At 38.0% G+C, this 21851-nt stretch overlaps 2 protein-coding genes across 2 annotated transcripts; both read right to left on the reverse strand.

Moving 5' to 3' along the window:
- Positions 1-6742: 6742 nt before the first annotated feature.
- Positions 6743-11543, reverse strand: LOC145799493 (disease resistance protein RPS2-like). The gene is made up of 2 exons (XM_082889083.1): positions 11106-11543; positions 6743-6769 (listed from the first exon to the last, which is right to left on the reverse strand). Exons 1-2 carry the CDS (start codon positions 11541-11543, stop codon positions 6743-6745), a joined length of 465 nt encoding a protein of 154 aa, XP_082745209.1.
- A 114-nt stretch (positions 11544-11657) lies between these two features.
- LOC145799494 (putative disease resistance protein At4g27220) lies at positions 11658-12802 on the reverse strand. The gene is made up of 2 exons (XM_082889084.1): positions 11986-12802; positions 11658-11851 (listed from the first exon to the last, which is right to left on the reverse strand). The coding sequence occupies exons 1-2, from the start codon at positions 12800-12802 to the stop codon at positions 11658-11660; spliced, it is 1011 nt and encodes a 336-aa protein (XP_082745210.1).
- Between the last annotated feature and the right edge of the window lie 9049 nt (positions 12803-21851).

Here is a 21851-nt window from a genome sequence, read left to right on the forward strand (position 1 = left end):
GTCCTTTTCGATAATTTAATGAATAAACTTAATTCTCTTTGCTTGACTCTTGACATGGAGGATAAACTACAATGAAAGTGGGATAAAAATAATGGAACCTATTCGATTGGATCTTTTTATAATTTCTGAAAATTTATCTTGTGGCTTTGAGGTTTCTTCTCTCAAGTCGCATATCTTTTCTGGAATAATCTTCGCCCATTCAAAGGTGAAATATTTTGTTGGCAAGCTATTCTAGGTAAAGTAGCCTCTCAAGAAGTTTTTAGCTAACAGGGGTAATCTTAAATGAGTTTTAACCGCTTTGTCCAATGTGTTTGAGATTTGTCAAATCTGTATACCATATCTTCATTCACTGTCAGTTTTCTTGGTAACGCTGGTTCTGTTGTTTAAACTGGTGTGGGTGGTGTTTGTTGGGTATGCCCTGCCTCTTTCTTTGATTTTTTTATGTAGTGGTTTGATCCTCCTTTTCAGAACCTTGAGAAACGACGTTGGGTGACCCTGATCTACATGGTTGTCTAGTTAGCTCGAAACTGAAGCTTCTTTCAAAGTCGCGTTGACAGACATTGAAGTGATAAGGTGGGTAAGGTACGAAGAGGGCTTGGGTCTTTTTTATTGTTCTTGTTGTTGTTGCTGATATGTTCTTTGATGTTGCTGGTGGTGTATGGTTGCTACTTTGCTGGCTAGGAAGGTCTTGCTTTCATGAAGAATATTTTTACTACTATGGGAAGCCTTAAGTTATAACTTATAAGGCTGTGTTGTTTCTTTTAAGGCTGAGGCTTGTTCATGATTTGGGAGTTTTGGGGGTAATTTTTCTGTTACTCTTTTGAGTTGTGCGGGAATGAGTTCTTCTTTTGTTCTCTCTCTCTCTCTCTCTCTCTCTCTCTCTCGGTTTAGCTTTGATTCTTTCTGCACTTCCCTCTGCTTTGTTGATGATTTTCTTTTCTTGATTTATATCAATAAAGTGATTTTTTTGTTGATAAAAAAAATGAAAGAAAGTGAAAGGCAATTATCATGTGTTTTTGGATACTCCATTGTGAACAAAACATGGAGTAAGGTGGATGCTTACTACAAAATATAATATATATATATATATATATGTATTGGTAGGGGAAGGGGAAGCTACATAATAGTAAACTCGAATTTAGACATTACATTTGGTAACTCATCTATCGGGCTAACCCTTAATGTTAGCTGCTTGTTACAACACCCATATATATTTTGGTGGGTGGCAAGGCAAGACATGGTAGGCTGTACTCAATACTGGAGGTAGGAGTTTGAAGATGGACAATAATTGTCCTTTTTCATGCAATCAAAATTTGATGTGTTTCACACAGCTTGTTTATGGATTTAGTACTTTTTTTTTTTTTTCAATTTTTCTCAGTTTTTTACATTTCACATGTATCTTGTTTGTGGGTGCCTTTTGGAAGATTTCTTGGTTAGGAGAAGGAAGATAAGTAATAAAATTAGCAAACTCTGATAGCTAAGAAATTCCATGGTAGGTAGACTTAGTTGTTGCCTTTGTAGTTACAAGCATGCTCACTAGGGTTTAACGGTTTGGTTTTGGCAGAGTTGGATAAAACTTGGCATCAAACTAATCTTTTGGTTTTTATTGATTAAAAACTAAAACTGACCACATATTACGATTCAATTTGCTTGGATATTTCTATAGTAACTAAGAACTTCCTTCCAATCAAATTTTCATAATTGATGATGTTGACATGTATGAATAGATGTTGTTTGTCAATATTTGTTGGACTTGGACATATAGACCACAAACTATACAGGAGTTGCTTGGACATTACCCTAGTGACTAAAGCACTTCTTTCCAAAAGGGGCATGCAATGGATTTCTATTTCTAAATGGAGATCCTATGTCTTCTTAATGTGTGTCATTTTCTATTTCCTTCAATATCATTGGATACTCACCTAAGATAATTATAAGAATCAATTGCTAAGGATTCATTTCTAAAGAAACATTCTTTCCTGCATGCTTTTATAATTATCCTATGTTTTTGAAATGTTGCAAAAGATGGTTCAACTATCTTTCTGGAGTAACTTGTTACAAACCTCATTACAAGGCATAAGACACAGTGAGTAAATTAGACTCGAACGAAAACTTTGCCCGATGTGTAAGTTCACATTTGAGGGGGAGGTTGTTGGAACTTCTTGAAGTAAAATGGTCCCATATTGGAAGAAAAACAAAAGAAAAGTCTTAATATATGTCGGATGGATTCACTCCATATATGTTTAAGCCTTTAAGTGAATGCATGTTTGAGATAACGTGTACTGATTCTAAGTATGGACACTTTGGATTTCCTAACATAAATCTAAGTATGGACTCATTGGATTCCGTAACATAACTCGCTTTGCCTGAATCGCAAGCATTCAAGCAACAATTTGAATGAATTGCATGCCCCTCTTAACAAATTCAAGCAACAATTCATTGTTGTACTTTGAATTGTTACTAGTCAATCACATTTCGGTAAAGAGTAAATTGCAATATATTTTTTACCACAGATACAAACAAGCATGAAAACAAACATACAATACTATTAATTGAGATAAATAATTTTGGATACAAGCTCCATTACAATGCAAAGAAAGTAAAATTACACGCTGGATACTTTTTTCGCCCCTTTATTCACTCTTCAAATCTTTAGCACACATTAGGTAAGCATACCTTTATTTAGAGTAGTAGTTTTGATATTGCAAAGCAAGACAACTATTTAGAAACACAAATCATAGGAAGCATAGGCCGTTACACAATAAAACCCTAAGGTAGACATCACGTATAGGGAGCAGCTCAACATCCTTTATGGTTTACAACTGCAAAAAGAAAATGAAAATGAAATAATAATCTAGCAGTATATTTCTATAAAGGATAGAGATATTTGTATTTTGCTACATATAATGTTTGCCTTTATGTTTTTTATTATTTTCAGAAACAAAAAAATGAGAATTTCAAAAACTTCATATTGTTTTCATTTTTGCACAAAAAACAGCTTTTGAAATTTTGGAAATAAATTTTTGTTGTTTCCTAAAAAATGGGATAGGTTTTAGAAAAAATTTATGAAAAAAGTATTCAAAAAAAATCTCACAAAACATGTCTATTTTTTTGTAATAAAAAATTCCTTTTAGATAAGAATTGTATTGTTTTTGGGTATAGCTTGAGGTAAATCAATGAATTGTCCACTTACTCATGAGAGTTATTCCTCATAAATTCATAATCTAGTTCACAATCTAATTAGGATTCAACATGGATTTCATCTTCAAGAGTATCAGTCTGTCTTGCCTAAAAAAAAAAAAGAAAAGAAAAAAATTAGGAAAGATTATTATAGGAAACATTCATAATGACAACAAAAAAAAATGTGAGAAACTTGATAATATTGTTTATGTAGATGGAAAATAAGATATTTAAACAACATATGCATGATTTTATAGGCTGACAAATCTATCAAGTGTATGTTGAATAGGCTTCAAAGAAAATATGCAGATTGAAAGGCCAATTAATTTTATTTATTCCTTATGTAGTAAAATTCATATTGAAAGCTCACAACATTTTCAGATTACCTATCGATTGAATAAAGATCTTACGCAATGCACAAGGACCAAAAATTGCTCTCAGAGAGATAGCAAGTAGGCATTCTTCCCCGAGTAAGGATCCTCGGTCGCCCTCCATGCCGCCCTCGCCAAAACGACGTTGTTTTGGTTAGTGATACTTTTTTTTCCCCCAAAAAATTTGATTTTCCCGCTTCTTCCACTTTCATCTTCCTCTGATATGTTCTGTTTAGCCCTAACAACATCAACAACTAGACAGAGATGAGAGAGAGAGAGAGAGACGGTAGACGAAGAGAGAGAGAGAGAGAGAGAGAGAGGCATAGAGAAACGAACTGAGAGAGATGGTGGAGGGACGCGACAGCAACGGTGAAGGATGAAGGATGGCGAAAGGAGGAGACGGCGACAACGAAGGACGGAGGATGGCGGAGGGACGCGACGTGACGGCAAGGCGAGATTGCGACCATGATGAGATAAGTTGTATTACTTCATATATTACTTATAATGTCATCTCTGGAAGGCAACGATGAGGCTGTTGTGGGTGGTCCTGGAGAGGATGATGCTTATGAGGATGATAGAGTCGATTTTAGGAAATCTGAGCCGACCACGTATATTAATGCACCATTTGTTGGTGCACTTGCTTATTTTGCGACTAACCTGGATCATAGTTAGTAGATTTAAAGGGAAAATATTTTTCACAAAACAGAGGCATTATTACACTAGTATGGTTACTACATCTATTATTATTATTATGGGGTCTGAAATGACATTATTTTCATCGTTGGGTGTGAAATTTCTGTAAGCTGGATTTTGTGGTTTAGTATGGTTTCATTTATGGTTTAAATTGATTTGAACTAGAGTTTCCTTCATTCTGGTTTTTTATTTTTTTTAATAATAATTGTTGGAAAATTTTTGCAGTCCTGGGTTTGTTAATTTGTGAAATTTTGGTTGCTAGGTTATCAGATTCATGATAGAAGGATGAAATTGATTTCAACTAGAGTTTTTGAATCTTTTTTTTTTTTAATGTTTGGTTTGATACTAGAATTTGTTCTTTTCTTTTTGTTTATGAAGATTGGACGTGTTTGCTTATATTCCTTATTTATATTCCTTGATTTGTTGAGGCAATCTAAATGAGGTTTGTTGATGTGAGTATATATATATATACATTTTATCATTTAATGGAATGATTTGGCTGAAGTGAGTAGTATGGAGAAGGATTGATCATTAGTATGTTTAGTAGTTTGCTTTGAAAAACAATTAATTAAAGTTAAAAAAATTAAAGAAGAGATGACATCCAAAACTGGTAGAAATATTGACAATTTGTTCAACACAAAAACCTCTATTCTATGTTTATTCAATTATTGTTTATGTGATTTTTATTTTTTTTTTTATATTATTTGTATGGTACTAAATTGTAGGTAATGGAAGAAAATAATGTTCTTGATGAGTTGGCTAGTTGTGGTTGGAAGCCGAAATTGGGCATGTCATTTGACTCTGACAAGCTGCATATGACTTTTACAATAACTATCGCAGGAAGGTTGGCTTTAGTATTAGGAAGTCGTATGCACACAAGAACAAACAAACTAAGGAAATAACTTCACGGACTTTTGTATGTTACAAAGAGGGAACTCGGGGTATTGACAAGCGAGATCCACTAGTAAAATTTTCGAGACAAGATGAGATGTGGTTGTGGTTCCCGATTGAGTATCAAGTTAAATAGAAATTTAGGAAAATATGTTGCAATTGATTAACACGCAATTTCATTATATACATAACACCCAATTTCATCAATTAACACAATTGACAGCATAGTAACTTCATTAATTAAGCATTGTTTGGATTTTACATGCACATATAAAAGCTTCAAAACCAAATACAAGTTCTACAAGCAGTGGTTACACGCAGTAGAAATGGTTGCATTCACTTGAGCAGCACCACTAGCATGGTAAAACCAACCATCATTATGGTTGTCAACGTCATGAATTTCATAGCTTCAAGTCGTTCTTGTTGGTTTGCCTCAAGTCGTTCCAAGATATTCACAACTTCATTGTTTCTCTCAAATCATAATCATTCCTGCTCTCATCTTCATTCTTTATATGAATAGCTTTACTTCTCCTTTGGATATTTAATGCATTCCCAGTAGGAGCCACTCCCCATGCAAAGTAGTCACAAATCTTATCTGCACACTTGAAATACAACCTTCCTAGATTTTTCTCTGATTCTGATATGTACACTCTTGCTTTTTCCCCACATTTGCATCGTTCATTTTGCAAGAATCCATTATCATTGTTTGAACCCATTGACATGTTAATCCTTATTACAAGTAAACACAAAATTCAATTTCAAATGTATCCATAAAACCTTAATCTAGGCAGCTGATTAAGCATGTAAAAAATTAAACAATTATGACTACAATAATTATCTATCGTATCGTACCAATACTTGTACCCGTACACGTGCTTCATAACAATCTAGTCACTCATCACAACTATGTGACAAACAATTTGCAAAACTACAAGCATTCATATGGCTATAGAATTTACAGATAAGATTTCCATGTCACTGCCAAACTGCATTGCTGCACAATATTTTACTCATAACATAGGGGCACAACTTTGAAGAACTTAAGGGTTAGCATGCAAACTATTTTTAAACTTCATATTAAACCAGCTGGATAAGATCATGATACTGATGATTGCCTTGAAAGCAACAAGCCATAAAAGTCAGTCAAATATCCAGCCTTACTATATAACACATCTAAGAATCAATTAGGAACCTATAATATCTCAAGCTACATAGGTGAAACTGCAAAGGGAATAATAATTATTCAATAGTAGCCTATCATCTTTTACTAGAATCATAAGCAGACAAGCATAAGTTGCATGAGCTACACAATCATGAAATTTAAACCATTAAATTAAAAATGAAAAACAATTTGAGTGTCATATGACCAAGACACCTCTGAACAAGGAGCATAATAAATGAACCGTTGTGTTTATTATACACATGAAAGTCTGTCCAAATATGCAACAAAAGAATTAAAGTGCAACTTAGAAAAAAAATTGACCAAAATGAACCTACAACATGAAAGACTAAAAAGAAAAATAATTTAGTCTGCAACCAACTAAAGCATAATACATTAAGGAAAATATTAACCAAAAAAATGCAATCAAATTTTGGAACTTCGTGTTTCATGGTGCAAAAGGAACAGCCTTTTCCTAAAAATCAATCCAATGTTCATGTCAGTTCAAAGTAATGAATTTGTCTCCCACATTTTCTAAATCAAATCCTATAAGCATTTTTTGCATATTCATCAATAACATCAGTTTTTCCAAGCCTCCACTGGTTCATATTACTTCATATCCTTCTCCATACTACTCACTTCAGCCAAATGTATATATATTGAAAATTATGCTTCTCAACCTCTAGAATGACTGACTCAACTCATTACATTCAATGAAAAGATGGATAGAATTAACAAACATTAACAGAAGAAATTTCACAAATTAGATAACCCAGCAGCCACAATTTCACAGAAGTCAAAAAAAATTGGTAGTTTGAAGGCTCTCTTTGGATGAATCATAGAAGAAAGGGAGAGAGAGAGAGAGAGGTGAAATGAACCTCGTCAAACCTCAACAAATCAACACCGAATATGTGTTCGTCTCTCGCCACCTCCACTCACCTCACCGCCACCTCTCTGTCTTCGTCTCTCGCCCTCGCGTTCGCCGCCTCTCCCATTCAATGATCTGTTTAGCTCTGTTCATCTCTATCAAAGGGGCTAGGGCTGAAAATTAGAGGTGAAAAAAAAAATTAGTCAAAACGACGTCGTTTTGACGCCCAGCAAGGAGGGCTGCAGGAAAGTGCGACCGAGGATCCGGACTCATTCTTCCCCTCTTCTACTTTTTGGGAAATAACACTTTCTATCATCACTCCAAGTCATGACATCTATCACTTTTTGATTGATTGTATATAATTTTGTTTTTTGGTCTTAAGAAAAATAAAATATTTAATATAAATATACATGTAGTGTAGCATAGTTGACTTAATGACAACTCAATCATTATTAGGCCATTAAGGTGATTGCCTAGGTCTCACTTTTGGAATTTGACAACTTGAAACCAAAAAAAAAAATCCCTAGCCAAAACCTAATATAAAATTTATTAAGAGGCATAAAAACAAAAGAAAAAAAGAAATCCGCTGTTAGCATTTTCTTTTTATTTAAGGAAGGCATTATGTCAATCCACTAGGTCTCTTCCATCTTTATCTGAAGGCCTGAAAAAAATTCATTGTCCAAATGTCCTTATACTAAAATTTGATTAAAAATAAAACTCTCAAACAAAAATAGAACTATTCAAATGGTTCATTGTAGGGAGCATTACCATGTGAGTAGTTGCTAGAATATTAAATAATTTATTATCTCATTTTTTTTAGATAGTAAATTTTACCCATCAACTTAACACTTAAAAATAAAAGTAAAACTCTATGCCTGAAAGAGGACAATATATTAAATTTTAACTAAATAATAAAAGAAAGCAATAAATTTTACATTAAAAAGTGTAATCTACATTAAAAAAAAAAAAACTAAATGTTATTTGAGTGTAATAAAGGGCCTCTCTATGCACAAAATTCAAGCACAATAATATACCTAAAAAAATAATGTGGTTAAGATTCAACTTTTATGTAGTAGAGTCCACATTTTGAATGAATTTCGAGCGTATATTAAAATTTTTGAGCATTTTTAAGTGTACAAACTTTGTGTATGTAGTATTGCTCTAAATATAATTCAAAATTACTAGAGATCTCTAATTATCTACAAACTAAATTATTAACTACTCACAACAAGGAGGAGGAGTTGATAATTTGATTTGTAGTTCATTCAAAAACGCAATATATCATGATTTTTCATCTTAAAATTTATTTCGAAACTAAAGTATATGATGTAAATTTAAAATTAATCGGATATGGATCATACAAACACAATGAATATATATACATAAAAGAAACAATTTAATTTGATTGATTTTAATTTTTTTTTTTTAAAAAAACATTGCCTCATAATGTAGTGGCTCGGATTCTAATACGTATCGGATTGGTGTAAATTGGTGCTCGTCACCTTAAAACTTGTGTGGTTGTCGGACTCTTGGTATTGATGTGTTGGCAAATGAACTTTAAATATTATAATTGAGGACCCTTGGGTGATGTTTGGAATCTTAATTGAAGCCTTAACAAGATATTTAGGCGAGATTAGATCAAAAGCCCCAAACTTGAGTTTTTATTTTTTATGAGCCTTCACTCTTTTGCCCTTTTCTCTTTCCATACTTTGAATTTGGATGTGAGGCTAGAACCATTGGAAAGCTTGTTTCTGAGGCTTCAATTTGGACACAAGAACCACCTAAAACGGAGTCCGAACGAGAGAGTTATCCTAGTTTCAATTTTGAGTTTCTATGCTAGAAGCATGCTCGCTCGAGCGAGACTTTCTTCGCTCGAGCTAAGAGTGCGTTTTTCAAAACTTGAGAGCTTCTCTTCCACGCTCGAGCCAAGTGTCCTTCACTCTAGCGACCAGGTTGCTAACAGACATTATAAAGTGACTTTTTGGCCCTAAAACTTTACTTTTTCATTCTCTCTTCTTCTCTCCTTCTCCATGTCCAAAAACCTAGCTCCCAAAACCTTAATTTCATCCATTCTTACCAACAATCCACCATGGATTTTGCATCAAAGATGAAAAACAAGTGAAGATCAACATTTTTAACTGATTAGATTTTGTATTTTTGAAAGGACGCTTTGGATCTAGCTTCTTTGCTTCTAATCTTGAGGTAGGGAGTTCTTTTAGCCTTGAATGTTTATGATTCAAAGTGATTTGGTGACATTTTGGGATTTTGAGTTGATTATGAGTTAGAAACATTAATGGCTTGTTGTTTATTCACAAATGGAGTTTTCACTCAAATTTTCAAAGCATGTTGAATGTTTTAGCATATTGATAAAAAGTAATTGATGATTTGAGGATTTAACCACGAAAAGAGGAAAAACCCCAATTTTCTTTAAAAACCCTAGGTTTGAAATGTTGAGTAAAAGGGGATTTTGAACTAGTTGATGGTTTTATGTTAAAATTGACATTAATATGGTATTGGAATATATGGAAACTATGAAATGGGTAAATCCTAATAATTTGATGAAACTAGTGTGGGGATAGAAGTTATGGATTAAATTATTTTGGAACCTTAGCTTGGGAGTTTAATGGAAATGAGATAACTTACTTAAGTAACGTTTATAAGTGGAATTTGAGTCGTTTTGAGTTGATATTCACATGATGTTGGAACAATGGAGAATTTGGAATTGATGTTGCTATATGAGATGATTATGGAAATTGTTGAGCTTGCCTTGTTTATGTTTCATCTTAATTATTTTTGTAATAATGATTTGAACCTTAGGCAAACTATGATATTTACAAACCCATTTGCATTGCATTGCATCGTATCTTCATGGCTTTGGGGTCAAGCATGTTGATTTAATTAAAATGGGTTACTTTGAAATGTGTTGTGTGTGTGTTGAGGTGCCCAATTGCCCTTCCGTGCTTGTAGGCCGGAAAATGTGGGGATGTTATCGGTATGTTGATAAAGGTGCCCAATTGCCCTTCCGTGCTTGTAGGCCGGTAAATGTGGCAGAAAAGTTACAATAATTGATGGGTGTCCAATTGCCCCTCCGTGCTCGGTGGCCAGAAAATGTGGAGATGTTTTAAGAATGAAATGGGTGTCCAATTGCCCCTCCGTGCTCGGTGGCCGGTAAATGTGGAGGTTTTCTAAAAGTAAGAGGTGCCCACGTGCCCTACTGTGCTTGGTGGCCAGTAAATGTGGGGAGTGTTTGTGACATGTAACGTGGAAATTAATTATAAAATGATGGTTCATTGTTAACTCAATGGTTAATGAATTGGGTCAAAACTTGGAATACGAATTTAGCATGTTACAAATTGGTTTTCTAATAAAAATAAGTTGTATGCATGGCATGACATTGCATCAACATAATCACTTTGAGCATGCTTATTTGTTGTTAAGTTTATTTCTTACTGAGCGTCAAAGCTCACTCCCTTTTTATGGGCTGGATATTCAAAAATCCAGGTATTGAAGGTGTACCATGATAGTGTCGAAAGGCGAATGGAATTCAATGTGGAGCGCCAAAGCTTCTTTGATGGTGTTGGCCTTTAGCCATGGAACTTGTTGTAGAGTTAGGAATTTTATTTGTTTGAATCAAGACACTTAGTCTTGAAAGGTGTAAGCCCTTGTGGCAATTAAGATGGATATTTTTATATTACTGTGTATTGTAATTTATTACTTTGAGCTTGACAAGAAATTTATGAGAATGTGATAGATCTCAATTATTAAATTGTATACCTGTGGTTATTGTTCATATGTTGGGTTGGTAGCATATCGTGATGCAAAAATCAGGGTGTTACACATAATGTAAGTAATTACCTGATATACAGACATACATGTATGTATATATTACCCGACATACACATGTATGTATATATATGTTAAATGTGGTAAAATAGAGAAGTACCTTAGGTGGGTTTGAAATGATATGGGTTTGCACAAATTGATTCAAGTCCATCCCCTGTAGCAGTATCACGAATTCATCATCCAATTCAACTTCCTTCAGTTTTGGTGTGCTGCCGAAAGTAGTGGCAGTGAAAGTCTTCATTTTGGGGCATCGATTCACTTCAAGTTGTTCCAAGGATGGCCATTCAAAAGGAAAGTCGTCTCCTCCGGTGCAGAAACCACTTAGGTTTGGAAGACCTCCAATGTAGAGTTCTTTGAGACTTTTGAACACCATCTTGTAGTCCACTCTCTCTTCTTCTTGCCCTTCGTATTGCTTCTCAACAACAATTTCCTCTATTTCTTCACAAGAACTTACCTGAAGCACTTCAAGTTGATGAAGAGCTTGAGGTATGGAAGGTTGGAAGACATATTTCAGTTTGCCACATGAATTGACAGTCATTTGTCTTAGGTTGCAGAGTTGCACATGTTGACGACTGGAGCAATTCAATATATGCTTCAATCTAGGCAACTAAACTAGTGTTAATTCTGTCAAACTAGAAAGCAGCTTCATGCCTTAACCAAAATCAAATACTTGTTCCAATTTCTCGCAATCTCCTACCCCAAGCTTCTCCAAATGTTGTAGCCTTTGTAGCAAATTGAATGGAAGAAGAACAGTTGATAGTTCAGGACAATTGTTAACTGTCAAACTTCTGAGCTTTGGGAAGCACACCCTGCTAGAAGTAGTAAGTGCACTTGCTGCACATATCCCTTTGAAAGTATGCAAACAATAGAGTTTCAATTCTTCCAGGTTGAAAAGCAATTGCAGATCACGTGGTTGTGCCTGTGATGAAATCCCTCATTCCTCTGTGTAGATCTCTTCAACACCATCTTTAGCCATTTACCCCAAAGTACCATGGATCCAACCAGATATGCAAGTGCCAAATAATTTGGGGAATAATCTTCAATCCTCATCCACGAACTCGATTTTCCAATAAAAATACTAAAACTTTCCAGCTCAGGAAAAACAAAGTCCTTGGGTATATACGCAATGTCCGGTATAGAAATGGTTAGCACTTTTAGGCTAGGCCAAGATCTTAGTGCAGCAACTACTTCTACTACAGGGTCTCCGATCATGCTCGAATATTTGGTGCCAAACAAGTGCAACTCCTCCAAATGGGATAAAGGCGATACCATTACGGCCGGAATCAGAAATTCATGACGGCTTTCAGTCATGTCCAACAACCTTAGATTAGTTAACTCTCTTATAGCATTTGGTACCTCAGAAAAGAAGGCATGCCTAAGGATAATAACTTCAAGTGTCTTTAACTGTCCAAGAAATTTAGTGTCCCCAAACTTGATTCCTTCAAGAACTAATGTTCGAAGACACGTTTGGTTATTGAAAGCATCAGGACTAGGAATCGGATTGTCAAGATGAGGATAGAAGTGTAGGCTCCAATCTAAAACACTAAGTGCCTTCATCCTTGAAAAGAATTCATGTGAACATGACCATGCATTTTCATTGTCTTGTAATAGTAATATTTGGAGCTTTGGACATTCTAAGACCTCGGGAAGATTACTGATTTGATTTCTCATCAATGATATGCCAGTGTATTGATCCAAACTATCCATATTTGGCCAATCTTTCAAATTGCAACCAGGTCTTACAAAATGCTTTTTGGATCCAATAAATATGGCAACATCATGTACAACATCATGCATTTTAATGCGATCTTGTTTATCACTAGCTAATAACAAACAGGAATCTATGAGATTGCTTATCACTAACTTTGCTCTGCCCCTGACTTCTTGCACTGTATCAACATTTTGAATAATCTCAACCCCATCTCATATCATACCAAGTCTTCTATTAAGATGTTATGATCCTCGGGAAATAGAGAACAAAACAAGAAGCAAGCCTTGGCTTCCTCATCTTGCAGGTGATCATAGCTCAACCTAAGACTTTTGTACACTTGTTGATCAACACCTTCAATGTTTGTTGGCATTGATTTTCCCAATTCTCGAGCTGCTTCCTTCCATAAATTAGGGTCATCTTTACCTTTCATTGCACATCCAACCGTAACAAGTGCTATAGGCAGACCTCCACATTCTTTACAAACCTCATTTGTGATGACTGGGTCCCTTTTTCCTCCCTTTCTTTTCCTTCTTGTTGGCTTTGTCCTCATTTTTTCTCATTGGGTTTGAAACGCTCGGAGGGCACTCCTTTATTGAAGCTATTATTTTTGCTTTGCTCAGTGTTGGGTTTCACCAGTTTCGGAGGGTGTAGGGTTTGGTCCGGAGTGTCCGGGAATTGAGTCGGAGAATTTCTAGGCTGTTGGCCAGGGCCGCACGTGCGGGGGCTCTGGGCCGCACGTGCGGTGAGGGTGGAACATCAGGGGTTTGCTCACTGCCTAAAAGGCACGTGCGTGAGGGAGGTGTGGGAAGCGCCGCACGTGCGGGGTAGAAGTGCCACACGTACGGGGAAGGCGCGCCGCACGTGCAGGGTTGAGCGCCACACATGTGGGACTTGGGCAGTCCGAAAACCCCTGTTTTTTCTTCTCTTCTGGTCCGAAAATGTATCTCATTTTTGACGTTTCTCTCTCTCTCTAAACCATATTTTCCTCTTTCTTCTCTCTAGAAAACCTCCTCCAAACACCAAAACACTTTGATTCCTTGTGATTTCTTGGGTTAGATCATCACCATCTCTCTCAATCTTGAAAGGCTAGGGCAAGAGTTTCCCTTGGAGTGTAGAAATCAAGCTTCCTCTCATCTTCAAAGTTAGGGTTTCATCACTTTTTCCATCAACAAGTTTGAGGTAGAGAAATCTCCATGAGTTATATATATTTTTATGTTAGATTTGGTTGGTTTTAAAGGCTCCATTAATGATATTGGAGTTTTAGTTTTGTCTCATAAATGTTAGGGTTTCAAAATGTTTTCTTTTTTTGATATCTCTCTCTCTTAACTACCCCCTTGAAGATTTTAACTCATGTAATGGTAAGTGTGGCATTTTGAAAGAAAAACCCTTTCAAAAGAGGGGAAAGATGTTTATTTTGATTCTTGTCATAAAACCCTAGAGAATGTTGGAGATTTTGATAGGTGAAAGCATGTTTAGAAGCCTCTTGTTGTTCTAAAATTGGAGAGTGAAACTCACTCCACGTTGATTAGCATAAATGGTAGTTTACCAGTATATGAGAAAAGAGCTACTATCCTAACATTATTGTTGAATATTTAAAGTGTATTGTTGTAAAATAACAAATGGTTATGCTTCTTTGTTAGAGAAATTTGTAAACATTGGAATTGATCATTGAAAGGCATCACTTGTAATCTTAAAAACGGCCAATTGTTGTGAATTGAGCATGAAAGATGTTGTTAGTGCTATGCTTTGATGACATGATAAATTGTGGAATACCAATGAGAAGAAGAAATGGTTAATGCAGTAAATTGATGTTGTTGTAGCGATATTTGAAATAAAAGAATGTTATGAGCTATTATACATTGCATCATGTTCTCATCTAGCTTATTATCTTCAATGCACATCTTGAAATGAGTTGTAAAACGTCTTCTTTCGAAAATATTATGTTGTAATGAGAATTATGAACTGTGAATGGGGTAAATATGGTGGTAAGTCCGATTAAGGAGTGTAGATGAATTTGATAAGTTGGCCTGAGTGTCCACGGTGAAAGACCAGGAAACCGCGCGGATAAGTGTCGAGCCTTCCGATTAATACCGGTAAAAATGACAGTTTGGTAGTACTCGTAGAGTCTACTTGCAGACACCAGCTATAGTGACCCTCATCCCCGCCCTAGCCTTGTGCATGAGCATTTGTATAATCTTGTTTTACTAAGCCTGCATTAGTGAATTTTTTTACTTGTTTTACCTAGAGTAAGATTCTTGTCTTGGTTTGTACTTATGTGAAATTTGCCTGCTAGTCTTGTTCCTTCCTGGTGAGTGTAGCCGAGGTCACCTTAAGCCTAGAACCATCTTGGAACCATTTTGGCTGACCACTACCTTCGTCCTAGCATATTCGCCGAGATGTCACTATCTAGGCCGAGGTGTATCACCGAGGCCGAGATGTGTATCATCTACGCCGAGATGTTATCCTTGAACCCAAGTGATCTTGTTCCTGGACTGGTACGACCTAGACCGAGGTGTGGCACATCTAGGCCGAGGTGTGGCACAGCTAGGCCGAGTGTTGTCCTTCCTAGCCGAGATCGTTGATATCTTACCCACCAAAGCTGATGTTTTCACCTGATGTCAGTATCTTGCCAGAGTGCCCATGCCGCTTTACTTGTTGTACAGCCTTTCGCCATGCTTTTGTCTGGTCTGTCAGCCACCTTTTTGAGGAAACCTAATCGGTCGTTGCCACGTGTCCCAGCAGAAGGTTAAGCCTGGAACCAGACGTGAGAACCAATCATTTTGTATCATATCTTTTACTTTTAGAGAGAGAAGCTCTAGGAGGAAGAAGAAGTTTTAGGGTGAGAGAGTAGATCTTCGAGCTTGATTCCTAGGGATCAAACCGTTAGATTCGTGTATTAAGGTTAGATTCTTGACTTACTCTTGTTGTTCCTTGTGTTCATCTAGCTGCATTGCATGATCAAGTATGATTCATGAACCATGCATTGATTTAAAACTTGGTTTTAGAAAGAGAAAATGGTGCTCTTGTGTTCTTGGAAGAAAACCACGTTTTTGATCCGAAAGTTTATAACATGTTTCCTGTCCTTGTGTTTGTTTTCCTTGAAGTCTCCGAATGTAGGTACCCAGGTCCATGTTTTGAAACTCATAGCATGAAATCTCAGATTTTGTGATAACAAATTATGATTTTTACATTCATCTCCTTCGTAATCATGTTCTTCAGGTTTTCTAGAGGGAAACCCAGATTTTCGCGACTTCATTTCCCTGTGTGTGGCCGTCGGGACCACACCTCGGCATAAGGTGTGGGACCTCGGCAAAGACTTGGCTAGTACCCAGCATGTCTTCTTGACATGTAAAACAGTGTTTAACTCCCAGCATGTTTTTCCGAGATCATTTGCATGCATGTAAGACTTGTTTGGAGTAGTACATTCAGTAGACTTTGCCATGTGTTTGTAGGCCTTGGGTCCTTGCTCGAAACCCCCACACCCGAAGAACTATGTGAGTGGTATTTTTAATAAAGCTATGTTATAATGTTTTGATAAGCTTGCTTTGCTTGTTTTGAAAAGTATTTGTTAAGCATGAATGATTATCCCTAAGTTCTGTATAAAGAATTATTTGTTTTGATGACATTTCGGGAAAGTCCTTAGTGCCAGGGGACTATAATGCAACTGCACCCTTGTCTTGAAAGTCCTTAGTGCCAGGGGACTATAATGCAACTACACCCTTGTTTTGCCACCGACGGTTTTCCGCGTGGGTTTGTTTGTCCGGGATGTCATCATTTGGTATTACGTAGATGCTATTAACATCCAAGGAACTTGAAAGATTTGACAGATGAACTTGATTCATCCCTTGACTTGTATTATTATGATATGTACTGTTTGGAAAAGACCTCGAATATCAATCATGCAAAACCTTTATTTCTAATATCATTCACTGAGTATCCAAGCTCACCCTCTCTATATATATGTAGGTGATGAGCAAGAAGGCACTGAGGCCTAGATGTGTTGCCGATATATTTTTGGATGTGTTTGCCGACATGTCTTGGATTCATATTCTTGTAGCATCTTGAAGATCATGCTTCTTAGCTTATATTTCATTGTGTTTTGTATATGTCGGCTTGAGAAGCCTTTTGGTCAAGGTGTGTTTTGTATTTCATTTTATTGTATCCAAGTTGTAAGACCATGTAAAGATGTTTGACATTTCATTTGATGTACACACGGCTCTTATGGACTAATTCAGTTATATATATTGCTTCCGCACATGTCAGCCCCATATATTATACTCTGATTGTGTGTGTTATTATGAAAGTTGGCCTTTAATAATCTCGAATTACTGGCCATCACGGCACCATTCTACTAGGAGCGGAATGGGATCGTGACAGAATGGTATCAGAGCACAAGTTTCTTAGAGTACGTTACTCACACACTTCGAGTCCTAAAGAGCATAGAATTTCCCTTAGAATGATCTTAGGATTGCATCATAATGCTTGCTACTTGACAATGTGTGCATCATCTCGGCATGACCATTTGTTACTTGCATACGTATCATTTGTTCAGTTTGTTTTAAAGTCACATTTTGCGTACTCCTAGCATCATGAGAAGGGGGAGACCACCAATTGGCCGAGATCATCCCAAAGACAGATTGGACAGGTTAGAGAGATTGGTCGAAGGTTTGGTCCGTGAGTTGAGACAGCCTAGGCCACAAGACATTGGTACAACTTCTACCCAAGTCGAGCAGACAAACGGCCGACATGCAGTTCCACATCCGCCTCCTCCAGTGCCGCAAGTTCCACCACCGCAAACTTTGTGTAGGAACGACACCATAACCCTGATCAGAGAGTTCAAGAAAATGAAACCGCCGAGATTCCAAGGGGGCATAGAGCCGATGAAAGCCGAAGCATGGGTTTTAGAAATGGAGAAGCTGTTTGAAATCTTTCCCAATACAGACACTCAGAAGGTATCTCTGGCAACGTTCACGCTAGATGACGACGCTCGCAGGTGGTGGATACTAGTCCGAGAAAGTAACCCGGGTTTGACTTGGGCCGGATTTTTGGAGTTGTTCTACAACAAGCATTTCCCTCTTAGTGTCCGAGACCGAAAGACCACGGAGTTCCAGAATCTGACACAAGGGAACAAAACAGTGGCTAAATACGACCGTGCCTTTACCGAATTGGCGAGATATGCGCCTCACATGGTTGGTGACGAATACCGAAAGGCGAGGAAGTTTGAAAGTGGGTTGCGTGGACCGATACAAGATCGGGTTAATATGCTTAATATGCCGACGTACGCCAAAATACTGGACAAGGCCATCCTAGCGGAAGCTAACTTAAACCGATACCAGAGTTCGGGAGAGAGTCAGAGGAAGAGGCAAAATTATGACAACCGCCGAGTTTCGTTCAACACTAAGAAGAAGGCAAACATGGACAGTTCCAGCAACTAAAATCATGAAGGTAATACGAAGCCGACATGTGAGAGTTGCGGGAAGCCACATTTTGGGGTCTGTCGTTAGGCAACAGGGGCTTGCTACGAGTGTGGCGAGGTAGGTCATCGTGTGAGGGACTGCCCGAAGACAAAGGCTGACGATGGAAATAGGAATGGAAGCACCTTGGGCTCCGCACAGAAAAACAACGTCGGAAGGATACAGACGAGGCAGGGCAGAGTTTTTGCATTAGTACTAGGAGACACCCAAAGTGCCGAGACAGTAGTATCAGGTACCCTTCCAATTTGTTCTCAAGATGCATACATACTGATTGATTCGGGTTCCACGCATTCATTTGTATCTGTTACATTCGCCGAGAAGTTGAATAGGGAACTAGAACCCCTAGATTATATATTGTCCGTGTCGACTCCATCTGGGAGAGAAATGACTGTTGCATCCATTTATAAGGCGTGTATTGTTGTAATTGAGAATGTAGAAGTATTAGTTGATTTAATGCCATTGAACATTGCTCACTTTGATGTCATTTTGGGAATGGATTGGTTGGTAGCAAACCGTGCATCCATTAATTGTCTCTAAGAGTGTCACATTGAAGCCCTCAAATCAAGCTGAGATTACGTTTCAGGGTAAGGGAGTAATATCCCCACCTTACTTGATCTCATCCATGAAGGCCTTTAAACTAATCCAAAAGGGGTGTCAAGGTTATCTAGGTAGTATACTAAGTGATTTGAATGGAAGTGTTGAGCTAGCCGACATACCAGTTGTTAAGGAATTCCCCGACGTCTTTCCGAATGACTTGCCTGGCCACTTGGTCGATAGAGGAATAGAGTTTACTGTTGACGTTATGTCAGGACCCCAGCCGATCTCTAAAATACCCTATAGAATGGCCCCAGCCGAACTTAAAGAATTGAAACTTCAATTACAAGACTTGTTGGACAAGGGATTTATTAGGCCGAGTACTTCACCATGGGGAGCACCAGTTCTGTTTGTCAAGAAAAAGGATGGTACACTTCGCCTTTGCATCGACTACCGAGAACTGAACAAGGTAACCATTAAGAACAAGTATCCATTGTCGAGGATCGATGATTTACTTGATCAACTACAAGGGGCACGAGTCTTTTCTAAGATTGACCTCAGGTCGGGCTACCATCAGTTGAAGGTTAAAGCCGAGGATGTTGAGAAAACTACTTTTCGGACAAGGTATGGCCACTGCGAATTTTTGGTAATGCCTTTCGGGGTGACCAACGCTCCTGCAGCATTCATGGACTTGATGAACAGAGTTTTTAAGCCGTATCTAGATGAGTTCGTGGTTGTTTTCATCGACGACATACTGATCTATTCCAAGAATAGTGGCGAGCATGAGAAGCACTTGAGATTAGCCTTACAGATTTTGAGAGACAGAAAGTTGTACGCTAAGTATAATAAGTGTGAGTTTTGGCTTTCCATCATTTCATTTTTGGGCCATGTGATTAACGAAGAAGGAATCTCTGTTGATCCGAGTAAAATTGAAGTGATTGTGAATTGGCCAACGCCGACCAACGTGTCCGAGGTTCGTAGTTTTCTGGGTTTGGCCGGCTACTACAGGAAGTTTGTGAAGGATTTCTCAAGGATTGCAGTACCGCTGACACAACTAACACATAAAGGAGTGGCGTATGAGTGGACCGAGGATAGGGAATTCACTTTTCAAGAGTTAAAGACGAGGTTGGTTACAGCACCGATACTTGTTCCACCGTCAGACAAGGAAGAATTTCAGATTTACAGTGATGCTTCCCATAAGGGATTGGGCTGTGTGTTAATGCAAGGAGGTAAAGTCATAGCATACGCATCTCGTCAGTTGAAACCCAATGAAAAGAATTATCCTACCCATGATTTGGAACTGGCAGCCGTGGTTTTTTCTTTGAAGATATGGCGTCATTACTTATATGGAACTTCTTGCCAAGTTTTCACGGACCACAAGAGTCTTAAGTACTTATTCACTCAAAAGGAATTGAATATGAGGCAGAGAAGGTGGTTTGAACTATTGAAGGACTATGACATGCAGATTCAGTATCATCCGGGTAAGGCAAACCCCGTAGCCGATGAGTTGAGCAGGAAGCTAGTTGGAGGTTTGGCGTGTCTGGCAATGATTTTAGTAGAGCCGACCATTATTGAGGAAGTGAAGACTAGATAGATAGAGGATAAATTCCTCAAGAAAGTAATTGATGAGTTCGTCCCCAAGCCGAGGCCAGGATACACCATTGAAAATCGAGTGCTTAAGTTTGAAGGGAGATTGTGCGTGGCCGACGTCCCAGAATTGAAAAGGAAGATTTTGCAGGAAGCCCATCACTCTAAATTTGCCGTTCATCCAGGAAGCACCAAGATGTACCAAGATGTGAAGCGAACTTTTTGGTGGCCAAATATGAAGAGAGAGATAGTCGAGTTTGTATTCCAGTGTCTATGTTGTCAGCAAGTGAAAGCAGAACACCAGAGGCCAGCAGGACTTCTACAACCCTTGTCAATTCCTGAGTGGAAATGGGAACACATCTCCATGGATTTTGTGATCGGTTTGCCGAGGACGCAAAGAGGTATGAACTCAATTTGGGTTATAGTTGACAGATTTACTAAGTTAGCACACTTTTTGCCTGTCAAGACTATGTTCAATGCCGACCGACTTGCTGAATTGTCTATGAATGAGATCGTTAGGCTTCATGGTGTGCCGATGTCCATCGTATCAGACCGAGATCCGAAGTTCGTTTCTAGATTTTGGCAGAGTCTACAAAGAGCCTTGGGGACCGAGCTGAGGTTTAGCACAGCTTTTCACCTCCAGACCGACAGACAAACGGAAAGAACGATTCAGACACTCGAAGATATGCTCAAGTTGTGTGTATTGGATTTCAAGGGAAGTTGGGAATTGCATTTTCCATTAGTAGAGTTCGCATACAACAACAGCTACCAAGCCAGCATTGGCATGGCGCCGTATGAAGCTTTGTATGAAAGGGAGTGCAGATCGCCGATATGTTGGACCGAGGTAGGAGACAAGGCTTTCATTGGCCCCGAGCTAGTTCAAATAACAACTGAAAAGATTAAGCTCATTCAGCAGAGGATTAAAACTGCACAGAGTCGACAGAAGAGTTATGCCGACCAGAGGAGGAGGGAGCTACAATTTGAAGTTGGGGACCATGTATTTTTGAAGATCTCGCCGATGACCGGAGTTTCAAGATTCGGGAAGAAGGGTAAATTAGCACCCCGATATATTGGGCCATTTGAAATTCTTGAGAGAGTTAACACCGTTGCCTACGGACTGGCTCTGCCGCCAGAATTAAGCCAAGTCCACAACGTGTTTCATGTTTCGATGTTGAGGAAGTATATCCGAGACCCACTACATGTAATTGACTATTCCGGGGTTGTAGTTAACGAAGATCTAGGCTACGAGGAGAAGCCGATGAGGATTATTGACAGACAAATGAGGCAATTGAGAAACAAATCGATACCGATGGTAAAGGTTGAATGGGAGAAGCATTATGGCAGGGAGGCTACGTGGGAAAAGGAAGAAGAAATGAAAATCCGTTATCCGGAGTTATTTGTAGAGCAAGGTAACTTAAGTTTGGGGACCAAACTTCTCTAAGGAGGGTAGACTGTAATGACCCTCATCCCCGCCCTAGCCTGGTGCATGAGCATTTGTATAATCTTGTTTTACTAAGCCTGCATTAGTGAATTTTTTTAC

Source organism: Camellia sinensis, chromosome 9 (assembly GCF_055761805.1).
Source record: "Camellia sinensis isolate YWXY chromosome 9, ASM5576180v1, whole genome shotgun sequence".
Lineage (NCBI taxonomy): Eukaryota > Viridiplantae > Streptophyta > Magnoliopsida > Ericales > Theaceae > Camellia > Camellia sinensis.